The following is a 23768-nucleotide window of genomic DNA, read 5'->3' on the forward strand; positions in this document are numbered from 1 at the left end:
ATTACATTAAAAAAAGTATAATAAAAATGCGAGGCAGCTCAGCAAGAAATACAGCTGGAGGGCCCAGCAGAGGTGACTTGTGGGGCTGACCAGGGCAAATTCTTGTTCTGCTTGAATGTAACAAGTGTTGCTGATCTGCTGTGGGGGATAACTGGCTCTTGGGGAACAGAACAGAAACAGATTTCTCACTCCGAATTGAGAGTTGAATAGTAAAAGGGGAAAAGGGGTGGAAACATTGCGGGAAGCCACGAGAAGGGGGGGGAGGAGATATGGGAAATGGATATATGTTGAAAGAAAAGATGTAAGTTTGAATATGTTGTTATATCCAAAATAAAAGTTTTTTTTGGGGGGGGAAGAAAGAAACAGATTTCTCACTCACCAAACATGTCCTGTCTACATCCAGGACGTATGCATGCTGAGATTTCTTGTGCATGAGCATGGATGGGGTGGGGAGGGGGGAACTAACCAGAACTGCATCTGCTGTAGCCAGCTAGGGCTGCAAACCTCCAAGTGGGTCCTGGAATTCTCCTAGAATTACAACTGATCTACAGAGGCTGGTTCCCTTGGAGAAAATGGCAGCTTTGGAGGGTGGTCTCTATGGCATCACATCCCTGCTGAGTTCCCTCTCCTTCCCAAATGTCATCCTCCCCAAGCTCTGCCCCCAAGACTCCAGGAATTTCCCAATCTAGAGTTGGCAACTATATAGCCAGCAGTTCAAATGCTGTGCTTGCGAGGGCTCTGGATGCTCCTATGATGCTGTTGTGAAGTTATGGGTCCCTTTCTTCACTTCTACCTCTACTGGCCTATTGCAGGACTCCCATGTTCTATTTCACTTGCATTCCACATCTTCCCTGCATGGATGGATCCACTCTTTCATCTTTAGAGGGTGACAGTACTGTTGACTCACCAGATGGACAGTCAATCATCACCTTCTGAATCCCCAGAAGAGCCCCCGATGGGTGATGGATTATTCCATTGGGAGGGGGAAAGGATGCTGTAACTTCCATTGCTACTCTCTGGCAACTTTGCCCCAGCTGCAGAACTACAAGTCAGCAGAGACAGAAAACTTTGGGTTTTATAATGAAGCGTCTCTGGAAACTCTGGAAATAGATAAGTGTTTGTTTTCCTTACACATTCAAAGTTTGGACAGATAGTGTAGATAGAGTGTTTTTGCCAATTAGACTTTATAGTTTAAGCACAACAGTGTACTGTTGAGCAATGCTCCCTCTAAGCTGTGAGCAAAAATTCTACTCTGTGAGCTATTGACATTAAAGTTGTGAGCAAGCGATTTGGCTGTGCCATAAATAACTTTGGTCTGAAGCCATCCTTCCTGAGCTAAGACAACAATGAGCTGGAGGCTAAAAAACTGTTACCCAGCTCACACTAATTCAGCTTAGAGGGAACACTGCTGTTGAGCCATTGACATGACATGATAAACTTTGTAAAATGGCTATCAACAGACTGTACCATTTGAATTGGTTAAAGGTTTCCCTTGTTTGAAAGCCAGTCGAATCCGACTCTAGGGGGTGGTGCTCATCTCTGTTTCCAAGCTAAAGAGCCAGCACTGTCGAAAGACGTTTCTGTGGTCATATGGCCGGCATGACTAAACGACAAGGCACACAGAACACTGTTACCTTCCCACCGAAGTGGCACCTATTGATCTACTTGCAATTTCTTGCTTTTGAACTGCTAAGTTGGCAGGAGCTAGAACCAGAGACAGGAGCTCACTCCGTCATGCAGCACCAGGGTCTCGAACTGTTGAACTACAGACCTTCCAGTCTGCAGCTCAGTGTCTTAACCTCTGAGCCACTGCAGCCTAATCGAATTGGTTACAGATCCTTAATTCAACTGCAACTCTGAACCTTCTGGCAGGCTCAGATTCAGACTGCAGGCTTTTCCACAACTCAACTGACTCCTGATTTTCTTGGCAGCTGATCCACAAACATTGGAATCAATTTGGGCATGGTTCTTCTGCATGTCTGCCTGCTCTCTGCATTGTCAGAGTTGTAGTGTCAGTCTGCTTTCTTATGCATGTGTCTTTAATCAGGATTTTCAACAGAGGATGCTATTATCGTCAGTGGCATCACAGCACACACAAACCTTTACTTTTTGTGCATGGTTATATCATTATCACGGCTGCATTTAAGAAAAACAGTACTAAAATATCAATATAACAATATACAGCTGTAATGATAGATCAAATAGATTCTCTGAATCCCCAGCGTTCTTCTTTTTTTTTTTTTTTAAATGTAAGTCTCTATCCTCCTCCTTCATGGAGATATCCCTCTTGGAGATATGCCTTTCCCCTTATATTTCTGTGAGGGAAAAGATTAGAGACTTACTTTTTTTAAAAAAAGCTGGGAATTCAGAGAACCTGCCTGACCTATTATTCTAGCAGCATATTGATATATTGATATTCTAGTACTTTTTTTAAAAAAAATCAAAAATCAAAACATTTGTCTTAAGGGGGCAAGGAGAGGGAGTGATTTGGCAATGATGACAGTTCAATAATCAAAAAGAGGGTTGGAGGTGTGTGGGAGTGTGTGGGACAAAGAAAACAACAGAAACATTATGCACAAGGAAAAAGGCAAGTCAAAACCAACTCCCAGAAAAAGATTGGGGTAAAAATGCTCTCAAAAGAAATGGAGGGGGGGGAACAAAATAAAACAAACAACCCCCCCACACACATACACACATAAAGTGAAAACGAAAGGCACAACAATGTGTGCAGAAATGAAGGGATAAACCAAAGCAGTATGGGGCCAGACCTAACAAAAAAATCCATACAGGAAAGCCCTGTATCCTGAAGAAGGATTATTTCCAGACAGCCCTCCACAGTGGCATATATCCTGTCCATTGCTTTTTCTGCAGAAGCAAACCAAACCACATTTCAAACAAACACTTTCCAGTCTTCTCTAAGGAGGCTCAGTCCCTTATTTGGTTTACAGTTTTCTAAAGATATCCTTAAGGAATGATAAACATTTTAAGATCAATAAAGTTCCACCCAAATCAAGTTAGCTGAAGCAAGTTCAACAGCCTTCTTTGAAAGATGATCTTCTCCCAGAATTGTCTGGTAAAATAATTTTCCATCAATGCCAATGCTCAATGAAGCCTATAATTTTGATGCTAACCAACCATTCAAATGATGGTCTCTGGGGAAAGGAGGGAAAGCCTACTTCTAGCCAAGTATTCATTTGTTCTACAACAGTGCAATTGCTGAGGCCTGGCAAACACTGAGTATGGCTAATCGTAACATAGTATAGATGATACAATGTAATCTTCCCTCATTTTCTGCTCTTACAGGCCGTAATTGGAACCTCAACCTCATGCTTCAACTGTAGATAAACATACACAGTATCTATAGATATAGTGTAGATCAGGGTTTTCCAATGTGGCGCCTGTGGGCACCAAGCTTTTAAAAAAGTATGAATGGCCATCGTAAGGCAGAGCTTGATCCTGGCTGTCTTCATTCAATTGACAGGGTTTTCTATGACTGCAATATAGGGTTGGCCAGGTCTGGGTTGAAAAACACCTGGAGACTTTGGGAGGCCTCAGCATGGTACAATGCCATAGAGTCCACCCCTTCAAAGGAGCCATTTTCTCCAGGGGAACTGATCTCTGTCAGCTGGAGATCAGTCATAAAAGTGGGAGATCTCCCAGCCCCACCTGGAGGCTGGCAACCCTACTTGCAATAGCAGAAGCAGCCTCTGCAGGAGCTGTCGAAGTGGTAGGTACTCTGGGGTTGTGGTTCCATTCCCCCTTCAGATTTTCCTTTTTATTTTCTCCCTTCTTCCCACTGGGCGTTCCTTCATTTCTTCTTATTTCCCATTTGAGATTCTTCTGCAAAGCAAGAAGGGAGGAACTGTGTTTAGCTGTACCTCTTGTGGCAGGTATTCTGGGGTTTGGGATGGCACTCAATGCCCCATCTCAAAATTCCTAAGGTACCTGTAAGGCTCAAGAAGATTTGTGACAGGCCACAATAAGGAATGAGAAGTCTGTGCATGCTTCTCATTTCCCTGCCCTGCCCACTGCCCCTATCTTCAGCTAAGGAATTCAAGTGCTTTTATAGGGGTTGCCAAGTCCCCCCGGGGGGCGGGGAAACCCCACTCGAGAGGCCTGTTCCCCGCCAACCTGGATTGGGCCACTGGGGGGAACCCCGCCCCCAAAGTGCCATGACACCACCCGGAGGTGACATCACTGTGTCGGGCACGTTGAGGGGGGATGCCTATCATTTGAGGGAAAACTCTATGGTTTTCCCTCGAATGATTGTGGGCCCGCCCCCAACATGCCCGACGTGATAATGTCACTTCCGGGTGGCATCATTGCGGGGGGTGCGCAAAGCGTGCACACAGGAAGACTCCCGGCAAGGTCCTGGACTCCCCCTGCTAAAGCCAAGGTAAGACTTGGCAACCCTACGCTTTTATATCCCTTGACTGAACAGAAGAATAAGGGCTGGAAGGGGAGATGAGAAGAGCACAGAAGAATTACATTCTTGTAGCAGCTTGGGCACCAGAGGGAAGGGAGGGACACAGGTCCTGGAGGGCCACTGAAGACCAGGAGCAAGTTGGAAATAAAAGGGACTCACTAGTCACTAAGAGATTAAAAAAATAAGGCCAAGGCTCAAGTGGTTAAGACGCTGAACTGCAGGCTGTGGAAGGTCAGTAGTTCAGCGGTTCAAGACCCGGGTGCCGCAAGACAGGGTGAGCTCCTGTCTCTAGTTCCAGCTCCTGCCAACCTAGCAGTTCGAAAGCAAGAAATTGCAAGTAGATAAATAGGGACCACTTCGGTGGGAAGGTAACAGCGTTCCGTGCACCTTGGTGTTTAGTCATGCTGGCCACATGACCACAGAAACGTCTTCGGACAGCGCTGGCTCTTCGGCTTTGAAACGGAGATGAGCACCGCAACCCTAGAGTCGGATTCGACTGGCTTTCGAGCAAGGGAACCTTTACCTTTACCTTTAATGGCGCAAGTAAAGTAAAAATTATATTCTACTACTCAAGGCACCCTCCTGCCACAATGTTTCATTAACAGCTTTCTAAAAATAAGCACAAAGTCAGGTTCAAATTGTCTTGTTTAAACTGGATACAAGCTTATCCTGTCCCCTGACAGAAAAATACAAAGTTTATACAAGCGGGAGGTGAAAATGGTTCACACATGGCGTTTATAAGTTTTATGCTTCATTTGAAATATCCAGAATAGGTCTTTAGAAATGCCTGTATGTGTGTGTGAGGTTTTCAGTATTAGGAAGCTATCAGTTCAAAACTTTGGACTAACATTTCAAATCTGCTTTGATGTACACAGATGTACAACACTTATCCTTCCATCTGAGGAAGTGTGCTTGCACACGAACGCTTATACTGTGAATAAAACTTTGTTCGTCTTAAAGGTGCCAGTGGACTCAAACTTTGTTCTGCTGCTTAAGACCAACACAGCTACCCCACCTGAATTTATCCTTCCATTTAAAAATAAATAAATAAAACTGTGCTTATTTATGTAAGCCTATGCATGCCCAGTCTGCCTGGCTCTAGTCTAATGGCTGGGATGACCGCCAGGAGTTTAAGTCAACCTATACTTCACTATAAAAGAACAAAGAGAGATTTTATACAAGGACATGGATGGTGGTGGGAGAAGAGGGAAGAACTTACAAAGTTGGTGGGAAACAACAGCTCATTGTTCTCGTGCCATAATGCTAAATTTCTGGGCATTTTTTCCAGATAGGTATTTTCTGTGGCTGGTACAAATTTCTGTTCTAAATTACCATGATCGAATCCCTCAAGCGCGTGGAAAAATCTGTACACCAAGTGGTTGGAGAATTAGGAACCATGGGATTGTACTCCCACATTCCAACCACCAGCAGAGCTAACATACAGGATACTCACATTAGTCCTCTTGCCAAGATGAGATGAAACCCACTGGACCAAAACACACAGGATACTTGACCAAGACTGGCAGAAAAATTAGCAGTGGATTTGAAGTGCCAGCCCAACCACCAAAGAAAATTTTCCAACAAAAATAGTATCCCAATGCCAGTTATACCAAGAATTTTTAACCCCAGAGATTTCTAGCATGATTTAGATGCGCTGCATACATATGACATAGTTCCTACCCACACCAGCAGTGCCCAGCCCCCTAGAGGGCCTATGCCAGCATGGGAAAGAACCATGTCAATTCCTATTTATTTCTTCAGTATATTTCTGTGCCATGATCCTCTCATCAGATTGCCCAAGGTGGTTTCCAAGTAAAACACAGAACATACTACATGCAATACATAGACTGAAACAAGGAATTGATACATCACTGTGGTAACCTATGAACTGGTCCTTTGCAGCCGCACACAAATAAAAAGATTTTTTTCCTAGCAATTGGATCCACCAACTGATGATTTCTGTCTATAGTACCGTCTTGGTCTCTCCAACATTAGCTGTTTCCTACCCATAACTCGGTATTTTTAAGGCAGCTGGAAGTGTGATGTATTTCTTAGGAGCATTGCCCTCATATGCACGCACACCCCCGTTGCAGACTTGGCAGGAGGGTTAAAGTGGGAGCAATCAATTCCTCATTTTCACCCAGAAAAAAAAAGCATTCACAGGTCTTCAGCTTGGCACCCAGAAAGCAGCCTTGCTAGCGGAAGAAGATGGCTACCTGAAGCAATCGAATTAGCTATGTCCAACAGACGGTCAAGTGGTTCAGCCAACCTATACATACTATGATTCTACCTGGACTGGTTTTTTATTTTTTTATTCAAAACTCTTTGCTGGCCCAGCATTCATACCTCACCTGTCCTGTGCAGTTATCTGAGGGCCAGTTCAGACGTTACACCTCACATAGTTACCCCACTGATTAGCACCACGCTTCTAGCCCATTTCAGGGCATAAGGAAGAAACCCTGACCTTAGAAAAGTCAACTTTATTAATAAATAGGATCCTCCTTAAAATAACCTAATCTGACTTGAATTTTTCCATGGATATAAAAAGACTGTTGTAATATGTTCGGTGTTATAAACACAGGCGGGTACTCTGCTGAGCACACAAAAGAATACTTTTCCTTAAAAAGGCATTAGCTAAATAGATGTAGTTCTAATAGCAGACTGAAACTCTTTGTGCTATCTTACCATGAACATTCCCCATGATAATATCACCAGCTGCTGAAGACAGAAATGAAGACTCTGCATAAAGATATTTGGTTTTTAATGATCCATCCTTGGTAGAAATGTTAACGGTGGACCCTTGTATCTTTTCAATATCCACACTCTGTAAAAGAAAAGAAGTCTCAATTGGTCAGTGATTCCTAATGTGCTCCCCAAGGGTGCCATCATGCCTATCAACGTGTTTCTTGGTACCCACTTCCTCCCTCTCCAAACCATCTGCTCCCAAAAGCAAAAAGCCAGTCCTGACTTTCCTCCGACTCAGTGAAGCAGGAGGTGTTTCAGAAGAGCCCAGGAGGCATTAGCTTTGCATGTACAGGAAATACTCATTCAGAAACCTTTATCATAGGAGGACTCCTGGCTTGGAACCTCCCAAAGTTTTATGGTTGACCCCAGCCTCCATAGCAACCCTTTTGTGGTGAAAATTCCAAAAGTGTCCTCAGGCTCAACAAGGAGGATCCCTACCAATGCTCCCTCTAAGCTGTGGAGTCTTGTGAGTGAGAGATTTGGCTACTGCATAAATTAGCTTGCTCTGGAGCCATCCCGGGTTACAGATGGCAAGTCTCTTACAGCATGAAAGCATTCTATCCACTGCAGCCAGTCATAACGAAGCATAGCATGAGCCTAACACAGCATAACCCTCACTAACCTATAGCTCCAATTATAACTCTTTGCCCCATAGAGTCAGGTGGTCTCTCTCATCCAACCAAAGATCTTCTTCTGAGGAACCTTCCAGAAGATGCAAGCTTCTTCTTCTAATGTCCCCTCCCATCATGTTATACAATTAAGCACAGGTTCCCATGATGTACCCAGTTATCACATCCCATTGTCAGGCCTTGAAGGAGATAATGCTGGTGGTACCAAGAGCACTGAAATAACAGACACCTGTGAACTCAGCTAGGCCTTAGAATATTCACACTAACCCTTGTAAGGGAATTAAGGTGCTTAGCATCACAAGGCTTGAGTACTGAAAAAGAGCCTGGGCTCAGATCAATCTAGATGTAGTCATGAAGCTCTCTGATCGACCTTAACTTCCCTTACAGGATTGTTGTGAAAAAAGGGTGTGTGAAGAACCTTAGTATGCCACCTTGAGCTCTCTGGAGGAAGATCAGGATAAAAATATAGTTGTATGAGGCTGGAAATAGTATTGCACAAGCAGCCAAAAGGAACCCAAAGTAGGTTGTCGGTAGTTACACAATATCGTTTTCATCATGGAGAGGCAGAAAGCCGTGACCAATACACATAAAATATACAAAGGCTCTAATTTAAATGGCAGAAAAGCCTTAACTGTGGTTAACATCAATGCCAGTTGAAGTCTTATCGTAGGGGGAAATTAGTGCCCAAGATGATAGGCTGGGTGGAGGAACAGAAGATTCCATGACCTGCCCCCAAGCTCCAGTCTGTGGTTAAGAAAATGACTGCATCAGCTCCATCCAGTTTATTTAGGCAAGAAAATGACTGCATCAGCTCCATCCTGTTTATTTTTGCAAAAAGTTCAATTCTTATGTCAGTTTTGCCTGCACATGGCCACCAAAAAGAATCATATCCTGTCACCTGAAATCAGTTTCACCTATTTGCAGAGTGATGACTTGAGGAGCTTCCTAAGAGTTTTTGCAAAATTTCTCTTTCGTGTCACACCTAAGAGTTAATTTAATTAATTCAATTAAGGGAAAAGGTTGACCTGTTTTGATACTGAACAAATTACCAGTTTTGTTGCTGTTTGTGGTGATGATATTCCCAAGGATTACTGCCAGGAAGCAGAAGTTAGAGACCACACTTTATACCACCCTGTGCTTAGAAACTGGGCACTGACCAAAAGGCCACCAAAAAGATCTTGAGATCAGCTCGTGTGACACAAAAGAGAAATTTTGCAAAAATGGGGGGGGGGGACTTTACCTCCAGCAATAACACAGAAGTGGAGAAGACGGACAGACTGCCTAATTAGAAGCATGCAGTTCTTGAAAGCCATCAAAATGAAGACTAACATTGCCCCATAAGTGCTACCTTTATAGAACATCCAGTATATACCAATTTGAGGATGGACTGAAGCAGCTGAGGCATATTGATCATTCATGATTGGAAAAGAACTGGAAAGAGACATGCCAATTTCTTTAGAAGTAACTTAACTTTAACCCACCCATCCTTTCTTCTTTCTTCCTCCTCACCCAGCCCAATATATCTTGCCTCCTCTTTTTCCTTACTCCCATTCCGATAGGTCCCCGACCCCTATACCTTTCTCATCCACTTCAATACTTTCTGCCTCATTCAATCTCTCCTTCCTGTTCTTTGTCATCCCTTTCCCTTCCTTAGGCTCTTTGGTTCATATTATTGCTATGTGAATATGTTATTCAAGGAGAAGCTATGTAACCATCAAATTTCAAAAATGAACAAAATACCAAACTAGTAATAACAGCACCCCAACAACTCAAAGCCACCATCAAAGCCTTGGACTGTAACGGAAACTTTATTAATCACCAAAACCAGGACTCAAAATGGAGTCCTTAAGCTGGACCTTCCTAGCTTTCTTTTGTTCATGTGTCTCAGGCCTAAACTACATGAGACATTCGTCTGTGAGTCAGGTCAGATTTCTCTATCCCTGAAATGCATTCCCCACAACCAGACAGCAGCTGTAGGGATAGGGTTGCCAGCCCCCAGGTGCTGGTGGGGGTTCCCCCGCTTTTAGATCCCCACCCCCGCTGTGTAAGAATCAGGCAGCAGAGGACAAAATGGTGGCCACATTGTGACTCTCTAGCACAGTCTCTATGGAAGTCATAGAGATGATGGCTAGAGTGTCACAGTTGGAGGCCTCCGGAGCCACGTGTTTCTTTGCCCAAGGTTGTAGTGGTGGCAGTGGCACTGATTTCCCCCTGCCCCAGTGCATAGGTCTCCTGCAGGCACTGGCTCTGAGGAGTGGGTGCTGGGTGGTCAGCTTGCTGTCACACACGTACCTCACTGTCCACTCCCTCTTGAGTCAACCCAAGGTGAGGACTCCTTAGGCCAAGCAGCAGCCACCACACTCCAGAGCAGAGTCGAGATAGTCAGGGGATTGAGCACCAGGCCCCTTGCCTTGGGGAAGGTAAGGTAAGGTTCCCTAGTTGGGGTGAGCTGGCCGGGCTTCCAAGTCCCAAGTGGCCAGCGGGTAAGGTGGTGGTGGTTTTTTGCCTGTCCCCACCCAGGCGGAAGGAGGAAGTTGGCCGGCTGACTGGCGCGGGTGGGGTGGTGGTGGGGTTTTTTGCCCATCCGTGCCTGGGGGGGAGGAGGAGGCTGGCCAGCTGGTGTGGGCTAAAAATACCGAGTCGGGGCAGGGCAGGCAAGTGTTTCTTCCCACATAAGCATGCAGTCACCATTTCTACTTCCGCCCACCCAGTCTTCCCTTTCCGTGGTGAAAACCAAGGCAGCTCCCCAGCTGGGGAGAGGAGGTGCCACCAGTGAAGGAAGCCCTGTGGAGAGCTTTGCTCCTCATCTGCGACGCTTGGCTGCTTTTTCCTCTTTGGCAGAGAGTGACACTACACCAGTTGCCAGAGGCTCTGCCGGGCCCCTTTTTCTCGCCACTCTCCCAGCAGTCCTTGGCTCCTTGCACCCCCTCCCCCCTTAAGACAGTCCCCCTCTTCCTCCTGCCTTCTCGGGTGTAAATATGGCTTGCAAGTAGGTGTCTGGGGGTGGGGGATATGACCATGCTGTGCTTCGCTTTGAAGCTGTCAGGGCTGGGGGTGGGTGGGATGTAGGCAGGCTGCTTTTAAAGGAAGCATCCTGTACGTACAGATGTGTACCTTAGCTTGAAAATTAGTTACTATACTTGTCTGGTATACATGTCCATACAATGGTTTTTGATGTATTTAAGGTCCTGTCCATCTCATATCGTCTGACACAAATTGGAACAAAACAATACATAGGTTCTCCATTATTGTTGTATCAACTCGCAAGCCATGTTGTTCAACGTTTTAAACTTGTTGTTTTTTGCATCAGATTTACATGCTTCATAAAAGTGACTTGCAGCATTTATTTCTGTGCTGATTTATTGCTGCATAAACTTTTTTCTTCTGAATTCTTAATATGCTAGAATCAGGTACTCAGTTTCTCTTATTTTTGTTAATATGATCTATAGCAGTGATGGCAAACCTTTTAGAGACCGAGTGCCCAAACTGCGACCCAAAACCCACTTATTTATCGCAAAGTGCCAACACGGCAATTTAACCTGAATACTGAGAAAAAACAACCCATACATTAACTTAAGATGATCCAAACAAAGTAAGAAAAGCAATCCCAAATGCTTTCATTTACTTAAAATTATTTGGCAGAGAATTCAACACTTTAATGATGGTCTGGGCCTGGCTGGGGCGATGGCACGCGTTCCCACAGAGAGGGCTCTGAGTGCCACCTCTGGCACCCGTGCCATAGGTTCGCCACCACTGATCTATACAATTAAAGATCCACAGACCTTAGTTTGTTTTTAAAGTAACCTCACATCTTTACCCATTTCAGTTGGGAAGCTGTTCACCACTGTCTGTGTGCTCTGACAGGATCTTCACGTATCATATTTCTCCCCCCTCTGTGTTGTCACATCTGTTTCACCATCCAGGCTTATGATGCTGCCAGAAGTCCAATCAACTGCAATTTTTTCTTGCCTATAAAGACTCAGGGCATTTTCACATATGCACCCTCTCTCATGCTATTTATATTGATTATATTGATGCCTGATCATTGTCCAAACAGAAAAGGCAGAGGAGAGGCATTTGTAATGTGACTGAACATTGTGGCCAGTGTAGGCTTTCCATTCTCTTATGGTCATGCATGACTTTGAAAGTTTGTTGTTGTTATTCCCTGAGAGAAAGGTACAGGAATTGTTTTGTTGTGACAGGAAGAGGTGGGGTTTTGATGCAGAGTGCTAGAAGTGACATCATCAGAAGGGGTGGGATTTGGGAAGTGACATCACAGGAAGTGACATCACAAAAGTGATCACATCCTTGCTCCTGCCTCCACCCCAAAGTCTCCTGGCTCCACCCCAGAAGTCCCTATATATTTCCTGAGTCAGACCTGGCAACCCTATGTGGGGAACTTATTTCCTCAAACATTGAACAGGCCAGTTTGGCTTGGAACCACAGCACAGGAAGAGAGGGAGTTCAGCCTCCCCTCCTGCATTGTTTTTTCAGCTTACATAAGAACTTACAAAAAGCCTTGCTAGATCAGATCAGTGACCTTTCCCTGATGTAGCCTCCTGGCACTTGTATTCAGAGGTTTACTGCCTCTGATTGTGGAGGTTCCATTTAGTCACCATGGCTAGTAACCACTGATAAACTATCCTCCATGAATCTGTCAAATCCCCTTTTAAAACAGTCTATGCCTGTAGCTATCACTGGCAGCAAGTTCTACATTTTAATCACTCATGTAAATAAGTAGTTCCTTTTGTCCCCCCTAAATCTAGTGCCCATCAACCTCTATGCATGCCCTCAAGGTCTAGTATTTTGAGAAAGAAAGTTCTCTCTGTCCACTCGTTTTACTGCGTGCTTAATTTTATAAACCTCTATCAGGTCCCCCCTTAGTCGTCTCTTTTCTAAACTTAAAAGTCCCAGACTCCTCAGCCTTTCTTCATAGGAAAGGTGCTCCAACTCCTTAAACAGTCCTGGGGGGTACTTTTTGCCCTGCTGGGCAGAGGGCCACACATACAGTATTCAGTCAGGAAAACCGCAGCCCAACTTATAGAAAAATGTCTTGTGTAGCTGGGCATTAATCAGCCCAACTTCTCACTTGCCAATTTGTTACAACCTGCTGGAGGACTTTCCTGGAGACTTTCTAGCAAGTCCTCTGGACAAGCCAGACAAGGTTTTGCATCAAAAGTTCAAGCAATCCCTACAGTTGGACTGCTGATTTCAGTCTCAAGGCCAAACCACTGTTAGCTTGGCTCTCTGTCCTGACCTGTTCCCTGGAACCTTGCCTGTCTTCCTGACCCACTTCCCAGATCGTTTGCCTATCTTGGAGTCCAAGAACTGAATCTAAGAAGCTGCCAGGCATTCTCGTCTGGGCTTGCTTTGTATGGAAGTTCCTGGGACATCATTCTGCGAGAACTGTTGGATGTACAAGGAAACTTGCAGTTCATGCAGATCTGCTTTGGCTCAGGGCAACAGCACTATGTTGAGTCCCACCAGCACAGCTTTGACATCATTACTAGCGGTGTGTGTCTGGTATAAACCAAACTGAAAAAATACCCCCAAAATACCTTATTGGTACTTTCAGGTATTTGTTCAGCCAAATGCAAATTAGACAATCTGATCCAGCTACCAATATAGCTGGCCCAAATAATCCGGCTTTTATTTCAGCCAGCTATATTGCCAAGTCGCACCGCCACAACTGTGCTGGCGCAGCTTGGAGAAGGCATTCCCTTCACTTGTGGAGATCTGCAGCCTCAGCAGCATGCCTCCACAAGTAAAGGGAGAAGGCATTTAACTTCCCTTCACTCGTGGAGGCATGCCACCACAGTGGTGCAACTCTGTGAGTGAAGGGAAGATATTTTTAAATTCCAAACTCAGTTTCCTGATTATTTACCCAAATCTGGAAATATCAGGAAATACTGATATTTTTCAGGCCCAATGGACCCAAAAACTAAAAAAGGCGACCCCCCCCCCCAGTACACCCCTAATTGTTACACTTAACTGGATCTGTGTTACTTTACTGCTGCAGAAATACAATACGGGTAGATAGATAGGCAAAGGAAAAAAGGACATCTACAGAAAGCCTGACTGCATCATGCCTGCGATGTGTTTCTCTCCCAATGATTATCCGCCTGGAAAAGGAGGTTAACAGCATGAAGCGATTGAGGCAAGCCTCCCAATTGATTTAAATGGTGGTTCAAACCTGATGTGGATGGAATCTGCTCATTGTTTCTGTCTTTTATGATTTAAAGGAAGATGGAGAAGGATGCAACAGGCAGACAGAGCAAGAGACAGGATAATAAATACCCAAAGATGTTTTACCAAACAATCAGTTTCTACAATCTACCTGGAACTGTTTCAACATACAAAATACAACAAATATTTCTTATAAAATTTAAAGTGTTCTGCAAGATCCAGTTTAATTTGCGCTATAAAAATTAACCCCTCGGTATGGTTTTAATCTTCTAGCTCGATCTTTTCCCCCACACACAAGATTGTGACCCAGCGTGCCTAATGGATTTACAGCTCTGTATTCATCTGTCTCAAAAATTGGCTTTGGCATTTCTGTACCATCTATCATCACCTTATAAAATGAAGAAATTCAAGATTCAGCTGAACAGCTGCCTTGTCCTCAGGAAGAGCAATGCAAAAATCTATCTCACAAATGTCAGGTTCATCCAACCTTGGGGTTCAAACCGTTGCACCACTCTGCATAATGCAGCATCCCCTCCTCCTCCTATCACTGTGAGGCATGACACTAAGGCCAGTCTGTGTCCCGTAGACTCAAGGAATCTATGGGTACAAAATAATTGGGTCCAGATCTTTAGGCATACAATCCTATGTATAAACTGATGCTCAAAACCCACATTGTTATCTTATGTTTAAAAGGCAATTCAGCATTGCAGTCACTCAGAACCACACATACCTCAGTAGATACAGGGCTATTTTGGGGCAGGAACGCACAGGAACGGAGTTCCGGCTGGCTCCCGTGTTGGCCACGCCCAGCAGGAACTAATTAGCATAATAGGCCACACCCAACAGCAGAAACACATTAGGATTGGCTACATTAGGGGTGTGTGGCCTAACATGCAAAGAAGTTCCTGCTACAAAAAAAGCCCTGGGTTTTGACAACAAACAAAGTAAATAGAATAAGAAGCAAAAGGTGGGTGTGGCTGGGTGACCACACTTCTGGTAACACTGGGGTGTGGCCTAATATGCTAATGAGATGTGCTGGCAGGGTGTGACCTAATATGCTAATGAGTTTCTGTTGTTGGGTGTGGCCTATTATGCTAATGAGTTCCTGCTGGGTTTTTTCTACAAAAAAAGCCCTGAGTAGATACAATATGCCTCTTCATTCTAATAATCTGTAGACTGGCACCCAGAGGCTCCCAGAATCAAGTTCCAAAAATTGCTTCACCTAAATCTGTACATTTATAATATTTAAACGAATTAGAGGCTTCAGTTTGAAAATTTGTTCTTACAAACATCCCAGTTTTTTCTTTCCTAATTTTTAACCTCTTTTTACAGAAGAAAGAAAAAAAAGATGAAGAAGAAAGCTGCCCTCCTGACAGAAATCTGAAGTGTCCAATTTTGGTCCTAGGGGAATTACAGCTACAAACCTCCAACAGTCTTAGTTTACATTGGAAACACTGACAGAGCCCTTAACAACAGGATGATGACTCTAGCTGATGGAATAAAATTGTCATAAAAGCCCGCATGGCAGATGTAAGGCAGGCTGATTGCTAACAGAAAGGGCTCTTGCAGAAAGCCAGCCAAACTCCAAAAAAAGTTGGCTGCCTTGATGTTGTGCTTGGCAGATAACTCTTACACGTAGGGTTTGACACCTAATACCCTGATGCAGGGTTTACACATAAGTAACCAAGAATATGCACGCCTGCTAAAGTTGCCAGCCTCCAGGTGGGGCCTGGAGATCTCCCACTTTTACAACTGATCTCCAGTTGACAGAGATCAGCTCCCCTGGAGAAAATGGCTACTTTGAAGGGTGGACTCCATGGCATTGTGCCATGCTGAGGCCCCTCCCCTCCCCAAACCCCACCCTCTCCTCGATCCACCCCCAAAGTCTGCAGGTATTTTCCAACCCAGACCTGGCAATCCTAATAAATTAACATTCTTGTACATCATATAAGATCTTCTGGAGAGGCCCTTCTCTGGGGGGTGGCAGCGTAGGACTGTAAAATATAAAAGCCTTGGAAAACCGGTAGAGGGTTACCTGTCCATTCCCAGATCACCTGAGCAAATGTATAGGGTTGCCAATTCAAGCTTGGGAAATCCCTAGATTTTGGGGGGTGCAGCCTGGGGAAGGAGGGACCTTAGAATGGTATAATACCATAGAGTCCACTCTCCAAAGCAGCCATTTTCCCCAGGGGAACTGATCTCTGTAGTCTGGAGATCAGTTGTAATTCTGGGAGATCTTCAGACCTCCCCTGGAAGTTAGAAACCCTGTTGCTAACTAGGGATCCCAAGTCCCCCCGGGGGCGGGGAAACCCCCACCCCAGAGGCCCATTCCCCGGCGCTGCCGGATCGGGCCTCGGGGGGAACTCCACCCCGATGTACGCATCACCCGGAAGTGACGCGGGCACGCCGGGCATGCTGGGGGCGGGGCCATGGCCATACAAGGGTAAACTCTATGGTCACTTCCGGGTGATGTGCGTGCGGTGTGCGCGCACAAGTTGCCGGCCGGGAGCCCTCTGCTCCCGGTGAAGATAGACTCGGCAACCCTGTTGCTAACTCTAGCTTGGGAAATTCCTGGAGATTTTTTGGGAGTGGGGGGTTGTCTGGGAAGGGCAGAGTTTGCCAAGGAGGGGGAGCTCAGCAGGGATGTGATGCCACAGAGCCTGCCCTCTGAAGCTGCCATTCCCTCCAGCCTGGGGAGTTGATCTCTCTAGTCTGGAAATCAGCTGTAATTCTGGGACAACTCCAGGTCCCACCTGGATGTTGGTAACTCTAGCTAGATTAATAGGTATTTGGCCAGGAGGCAACACAGGATACGTTACCTTTAAGATATTATGTTAGAAGTTCCATGCTGTCCACGGCATTTTTTTAAAACATCAAAAGGACATTTAAAGATAATTATACAAATCAGGATGTCAAGATTGTCTTGCTGCTCCCTATAATTTTGAGGCACTCTTCCTTATGGCGTCGTATCCATGTTACATGTGTACATTTCCCCAGTCTTTGCTTCAACAGCATTGGTTGCTTCTGGGTGTAATGAAATGTATGTATATGCGAAAGGGACAAGTAATTGAAGGCAGTTGTGTCGGGTTTCACTTCTAGTTCCACCCAGATGCTACAATCATTTATTTTTAAACACTTCTATCCCACCCGTCTCCTCAAACAGAGGACTCAAGCAGATTCAAGGCAGTCCACAAGCAATTTTAAAACAAACAAATAAACCATAACCATTAAGTACTAATACATTTACGACTGTCACAAAACACTCATGTGAACCATCAATTAAAATCCTCATAAATAATTCTACCTTTCTTGAAAGGTTAAAAAGATGGACGTCTTCCCAACTTGCTCAGGAGGGCTATTGCATAGTGTGGGTGCCATCACAGAAAAGGCTCAGGTATAAGCTGCAGCTGTGTGAGCGTGGAGGGCACACAAAGCATGTCTTGATAGGAGGAAAAGTGGTGTCATTCAAGGAGTTCCCAACACTGCTAGAATGGTCTTTATCACAGAGACTAGAGTGTCACTATGTGGAGACCATTCTTTTCTCCCACTTATCACTTCCTGAGGGACAGATAATTGGTAGGGTTAGGGGGTTAGCAATTTTGGATTTAAAATTCCTGGAGATTTGGGGGCAGAGGCCGGGGAGAGAAAGGTTTGGGAAGGGCAGGGACCTCAGCAGGGCATAATGCCATGCAGCCAGTTTTTCCAGAGGAACTGATCTCTACAGTCTGGAGATCAACTGTAATTCCAGGAGATCTCCAAGTACCATCTGGAGGTTGTCCTCTCTCTCTCTCTCTCTATGTGTGTGTGTGTGTGTGTGTGTGTAGTCTTAAGACAGTGAGGTTTGGGGAGGGGAGGAACCTCAGTAAAGATGTAATGTTGGTAATTTGGGCTAGGGGACGGTAATTCCTTACCAAGGATAGGTAAATGGAAGACTTAGGGATATAACATATCAGGAGAGGTAGTTCTACACACATCTGAGTTCTTGGCCATGAAGGGCTTTGCAGCTGTGAACATCTACTATTTGCATTTGCTGTTAGATGTTTTGCTGTTGGAACCCCCAAATACAAGCAAGGCTCCTTTCAAGACCAACATCTCCTCTGTTACCTCTGGGAACTACTCTTTCACTCCTGAATGCTACCACCATCTTGGATATTGTCCAGTGTGTGCACAGCTGACAAAGGGGTGAGTGTAAACAAACAAAACAAGCAAAAAGTGAGGTATCCATGAGACTGGGAGCAACAGAAGTGGATACCAGGGACAGAAGAGCAGCAAATGAGGAGAGTTGAGAAGAAGAGTCCAGAGAAACAGCTCTAAATCTCCAAATCTTTTTAAAAGTTTAGGCCATGAAGCTATATGGACCACACAAATACTACCCAGAACTATTTTATATGTCAATATGGCTTTATGCAGTGTACTGCCAAATGTGTTTACTCTGAACTCAATACCCACCAAGTGCAAGGGGACTTACTTCCCAGACAGCATGCTGATCATATCTACTAATGGTTGCCAACCTCCAGGAGATTCTTGGAGTTTTCCCAGAATTGCAACCATTCTCTAGACTACAGAGCTCAGTTCCCCTGGAGGAGATGGCAGTTTTGAAAGTGGGCTGTACGAAATTACATCTCTGCTGAATTCCCTCCCCAAACTCCATCCTCCTCAGAAACCGTACTCAAATCTCCAGGAATTTCCCATGCCAGACTTGGCAACCGTAAAGCCCTACTGCACTCAGTGGGGCTTATTTGTTAATAATCCGAAGGAATTTGGAGGCATCTGAAGCTCTGATTTCCTAGAGCCAATTTGCTACTGTATAGAATGTTTCGTCTTCTTCACACACAAGGATGTCCTTATATGCATATCCTTGAGACCGCCTCTCCCCTTATGAGCCCTGTAGGACCCTACAATGGGCAAGCCAGCATCCCCTGGTGGTCCCTGGCCCCAGGGATGTCCATCTTGCCTCAACCTGGTAGAATAAGCTCCCATGTGGTATCAGGGCCCTGCAGGACCTTTTACAGTTCCGCAGGGCCTGCAAGATGGAGCTTTTCTGCCAGGCTTTTAGCTGAGGCAGTGGATGTCCACGCTTTATTGGGCCTCCCCTCCAGTGCTCCAGTGAGTCAGATCTAAATAACTACTTGGAAACCCAACTACCTCCTCTGTTGAGGCTCTGGCTAGAGGCTGTGCATATTTTATTTGATGTGTTTTAATTGGTTTTAACTGTTTTTGTATACTATGTATGATGGAACCCACCCTGAGCCTGCTATGCAAGGAGGGTGGGATACAAATCTAATAAAATAAACAAATCGATAGATAACATTTGCTGACAGTTATTGAATCACGGTCATGTACCTTCCTACACAATCAGTTAAGACTCAGACAAGTACTCCACCTACCAACATCTCTAGGCATTATTCTTTCGTATGGGAAGGGGGGAAGGGAGGGACCAATTATCTTTTTTTTACAAATCAGTGGTCTTTTTTTACAGAAACAGGAAAGGACAATCAGGCCTGCATGTTGCACAACAGAGATCTCACATGAACCTGCCTTATACTTAATCAGACCATTGGTCCATCAAGGTCAATATTGACTGGCAGTGGCTCTCCAGGGTCTCAAGCAGAGGTCTTTCACATCACCTGCTACCTGGTCCTTTCATCTGGAGATGCTGGGCTTGAACCTGGGACCTTCTGCATGACAAACAGATGCTCTACCACTGAGCCCCAAACATCTTCTCCAGTCTCTATTAAATACAATGAAAGTAAGCAAAGATACTAGTTCCTCTGGTCAAAGTCAATTCAGCTGAGATAAATCAAAGATGACTGCAAATCAACTCTGCATTCTTCCAATTTCACTTTAATTTTTTCAAAAAAAATCTTCTGGAACAATTATTCCTTTAAGCTGTAAACTCAGCACAGTGGCTGTACCATTTTATTCTTGAAGACCGTGATTGGATAGAAAAATTCTCAGCTGCAAACTAATAGCATATTTATTACCCCCTTAGTGCCGCTCAAGTCATGGTCACAGAGTCAGTCTTTACAAGACACTTTCCATCTTCATTCTCGCTAAAGAAAAAGGAAACAAAGCAAAGACGCCACCTTCTGGAAAATATCGAATACGTCTGCTTTAAACTACCAAGCAGGTACAGATGTTGACATCTGACCAAAGCAAATGTCTTTTTCCACAGCACAAATTAATTAAAAACAAATCTTTTTTTGTGCTGTCACCTTTACCGTACTGATGCTTTGTGGGTTGCTGTCCATACTGGAAGACTTCCTTTAAACTGGGTGTAGAACCTGAGCCAGCGGCTCCTTTAGCACATGAGGAGAGAAAACTGAAGGAGGTTTTCTTCCTGATACTCATACCACTTTAGTATGAATTTGGGCCAGACAGCAACATGGGCTACATACATATTTACACATATCCAGTGTACCCTTGTCTCTCTGACCACACATAGTCACAGTCCCCTCCAGCATCCTGCATTCATTGTGTTCCCTTATTTGAAGTGTGAAAAACTAATAAAGAAGACAGAAAATGGCTTTCTTGCATTGCAACATAATTGCATGCCTTGCAAGTTTCTACATGTAGACTTGTCACCTTTTCCCTAACAGAGGCTGTATACCTTTAGGAATTGTGAGATATACCAAAATTCAACAGACTTTCCCAACACAGAAAAGCAATTCCTAAGGATTCCTGTCTGATATGCAGCTGTTAAAGGTGGAACGCCCTCAGGAAAAATGGCAGCAATTATAGCTGCACAAAAAATTAAAAGCAAATACAAATGCTCAAAACTGTTCTCCTTGATGAGATAAAAACCTACAATGCTATTTTTTGTAATGTAATGAAATCTATCCATCCCATAGCTCCCAAATGACTGCAGTCTTCAGTAGAAGAAACCTTACTTACACTTTCTTGTGACACGTGGATATCGGCATTTCCCTGAAGTGTTCCCAGGCTGATCACTTTGCCTCCTTTGGCTTGAATGTCAATATTCTTACTCTGGAACAGAATTTTATGCACGTTAAAAGAGTTCATCTTGTTAACACTGATGTTCTCTAAATATGTGTTTCTCAGCAACGACAGGTCTTTGGACTCAGTTTCAGTTGGCTCTTTCAGCCACTCCTTTGGGAAATGAATTTAGTAATTGCAAGTCAAGCAGAAATCCAGCAGTTAAAGATTTCATACTATTTTAACAGCATATCAGGAAAAGTTGCATCAATATAATTTCCACTTGTTATGCATCTGTTAAAGCCCATACAAACTAAGTAGACACTTGAATACTGTGTTTTTGTTTGCAGGGACTTTCAAAAAACCTCAGCATGATGCACAAATGGAAAAACAGCTTGACAAACACAGTCGTTTGTAGTTTGTCAAAGATCCAAAACAAATAAAGCTCTAACAAATTCTTTAGAGACAATTCATAATTCTATTCACCTACACTAATAACACCCAATGTAGAAACTCTTTACAAGGGATCAGAACATTTTGCAAAAATGTATATATCCTTGTGTTTACAAGTATTTAATATTCTTATTACATAAAAATTACTATCTTTTCCAGTGATGTTTTCAAACTAGTACCACAGATAGAAAGAACTGTGTGTAAATGACTAACTAAATTGCTTTATCAGCTTGCACACTGTGATAAAAATACTTGATTTAGATAAATCAGCTACTGCATATGCAAGAATATGTTCACTTGCATAAAGAATATTTATGGGAGATAAAGCAGCATATTTTCTAAAAGAAGACAAGAAAAGGAATTGAGTATGTGAGACAGAAAATGCCTCTGTACCTTTATTGACTGTAAGATGCTAGTTCCTTTCTCTGTTTCTATTCTGCAGCTTTCACATTCGATTTTTTCAATTTTCACACAGCCATCCCCTGATGTCTTGATATCCAAGTCTAAAAACAATTACTAATGGTGAACTGCATTGAACTGTACTTGTTTTAATCTAATACGGTATTTCTTTTGGTTGCAATAATCTATACACTGGGAATCCTACATTTGAATATCTGAAGGAACTAAAAAAAACCCTTAGAACACACACATCATAGCGTTTGTAAAATGTGTATATTTAAAGCACACTCATAAGACTCAAGTGAGTGAGTCCATGTATTATTACCATTAGAATATTTGTCTCCAAAATTAACATATATGAGGGTTCTCCCATTTTATTCTTACAACAACCCTATGAAGTAGATTAGGTTTATAGACAGTGACTGACCCACAAACATCTAATGACAAGCTGAATGGGAATTTGAACTCAAGTCTTTTCAGTACAAACCTGACATAATATCCACTGTACCATAAAGAGATACATTGTCATTAAATGGGAAGTTTACTAGGCTTGGCCAGCAGACATCTATAGGAGTGAAAGAAAAACTGTGCTGGCTAAAATGTCAGGATTTCAAAACTGTTTTTAATTTTGCCCAGACATCTACTTAAACACCAGCTGAAAACAGAAGCCAAGAACACCAACCTGTTACGAAAAGCCTTGAGCCACAGCAGTGAACATTTTAAGTAATCTGCAATGGCTGCAAAAAGCTGGAAATATATTTAGTCACATTACTTAGGAAGTGCCAAACCAAAAGGAATGTGCAAGCCTGCGAACAATCATCTCAACTTTGTATGACAAAATGTGAGAATTGTTTAGCTGGATGCCACAGTATCCCACAGTCAACACATTACTTCTTTTCGACCAGTTATTTCACATACCAAATTTTACTGGGACCCTCACGTCCACAGAGGCTGTACTGTCCATGTCATCTGAGAGGATTGCCATCTCTTTTTGCTCTGTGTCATACTTCACACGCACATTATCCAGGTCTGCACCATGGCAGGGATTGGCGTTCTGTCCACTCACTGTAACAAATACCCTGTCAGCATCAGGGTACTTATGCGGGTCGAGTGGGCCCACTGTGACATGACAAGGGAGCCGCACTTTCAGCTGGCCAAAGGGGCTAACAACCAGGGTCCACTCTTTGAGGGGCTCAGTATTCTTTTGCTTGCTTTCTTCTGGTTCAGGAGGACCTCTCCTGCGAACACACGGACTGGTGACGAAGGTCAGCTGTGAGGAGGCACCCCATGGCTCTTGCCCAGCAACCCCCCTCTGTCTCAGCAACCCACGCCAGCCACATGCTGCAATCTTCGCTACCTGCTCCCATCTTGGCAACTGAGGTAACATCCTTGTCAGCCTTGACTGCACCTCCTGGTGGACTAGTCCTTCTGTATGCAGAGACGGGGGGTGTTACAGAATACCAGGGCAAGCTCAAGGCTGATGCTTCTTCCCTCTTAAAAATCCATTTCGTACAATTTACAAGAAATAGGAAACTGGCCTGAACCCAGCCTTCAAAGGCAACTTGAGCACCGCCCTGTCACAGTGATGTCTGCTGGGAGTGGTAGTTTCACGTTCGCTAAATCTCATAAAATAAATCAGGAGTTAAAACTACAAGTCCCAGAATGCCAAAGGTCCACCGAAATCTCAGCCAATGAGCTGCCGGAAAGGGCGGATGTTTTCCTACTATACAGGATGGGGTTGGAATCCTACAGTGACCACTCGGGAGAGAAGAGGGCGGGACGTGAGCTGTGGAGCGTTCGTTTCCATGGAAACGGAAGACGCTGATGTGGAGGTTGGTTAGTATGTTTCGCAGGTAGTCGCAAAGGGTCCCGGGAGGGAAGTCGGCACGCCGAAGAGAGCTTCGTAGCCTGGTAGGGCGGGCAGGATGAAGGGCGTGATGCTTGGGGAAGCTGAGCTTTGCTGCTCTTGGATGAGACTGAAGTGTTGCAGGGCG

General features: G+C 44.2%; 1 protein-coding gene across 2 annotated transcripts in view; it reads right to left on the minus strand.

Annotated features, from left to right (window-relative positions):
• The window catches only part of FAM185A (family with sequence similarity 185 member A), a 61945-nt gene extending 38670 nt beyond the window's left edge, over nucleotides 1-23275 (minus strand). Inside the window, exons 1-4 of one of the 2 annotated variants that reach the window (XM_015415075.1) lie at nucleotides 23132-23275; nucleotides 21769-21878; nucleotides 20881-20973; nucleotides 7112-7250 (exon numbers count right to left, since the gene is read on the minus strand). In XM_015415075.1, the coding sequence (XP_015270561.1) occupies nucleotides 7112-7250; nucleotides 20881-20973; nucleotides 21769-21878; nucleotides 23132-23141 (352 nt within the window). In that variant the 5' untranslated portion in view covers nucleotides 23142-23275. Of the gene's footprint in view, nucleotides 1-7111; nucleotides 7251-20880; nucleotides 20974-21768; nucleotides 21879-22692 lie in introns of both variants that reach the window. The other variant, XM_015415074.1, reaches the window with a different exon arrangement.
• Between the last annotated feature and the right edge of the window lie 493 nt (nucleotides 23276-23768).

Source organism: Gekko japonicus, unplaced genomic scaffold (assembly GCF_001447785.1).
Source record: "Gekko japonicus isolate JY-2015 unplaced genomic scaffold, Gekko_japonicus_V1.1 scaffold5, whole genome shotgun sequence".
Classification (NCBI taxonomy): domain Eukaryota; kingdom Metazoa; phylum Chordata; class Lepidosauria; order Squamata; family Gekkonidae; genus Gekko; species Gekko japonicus.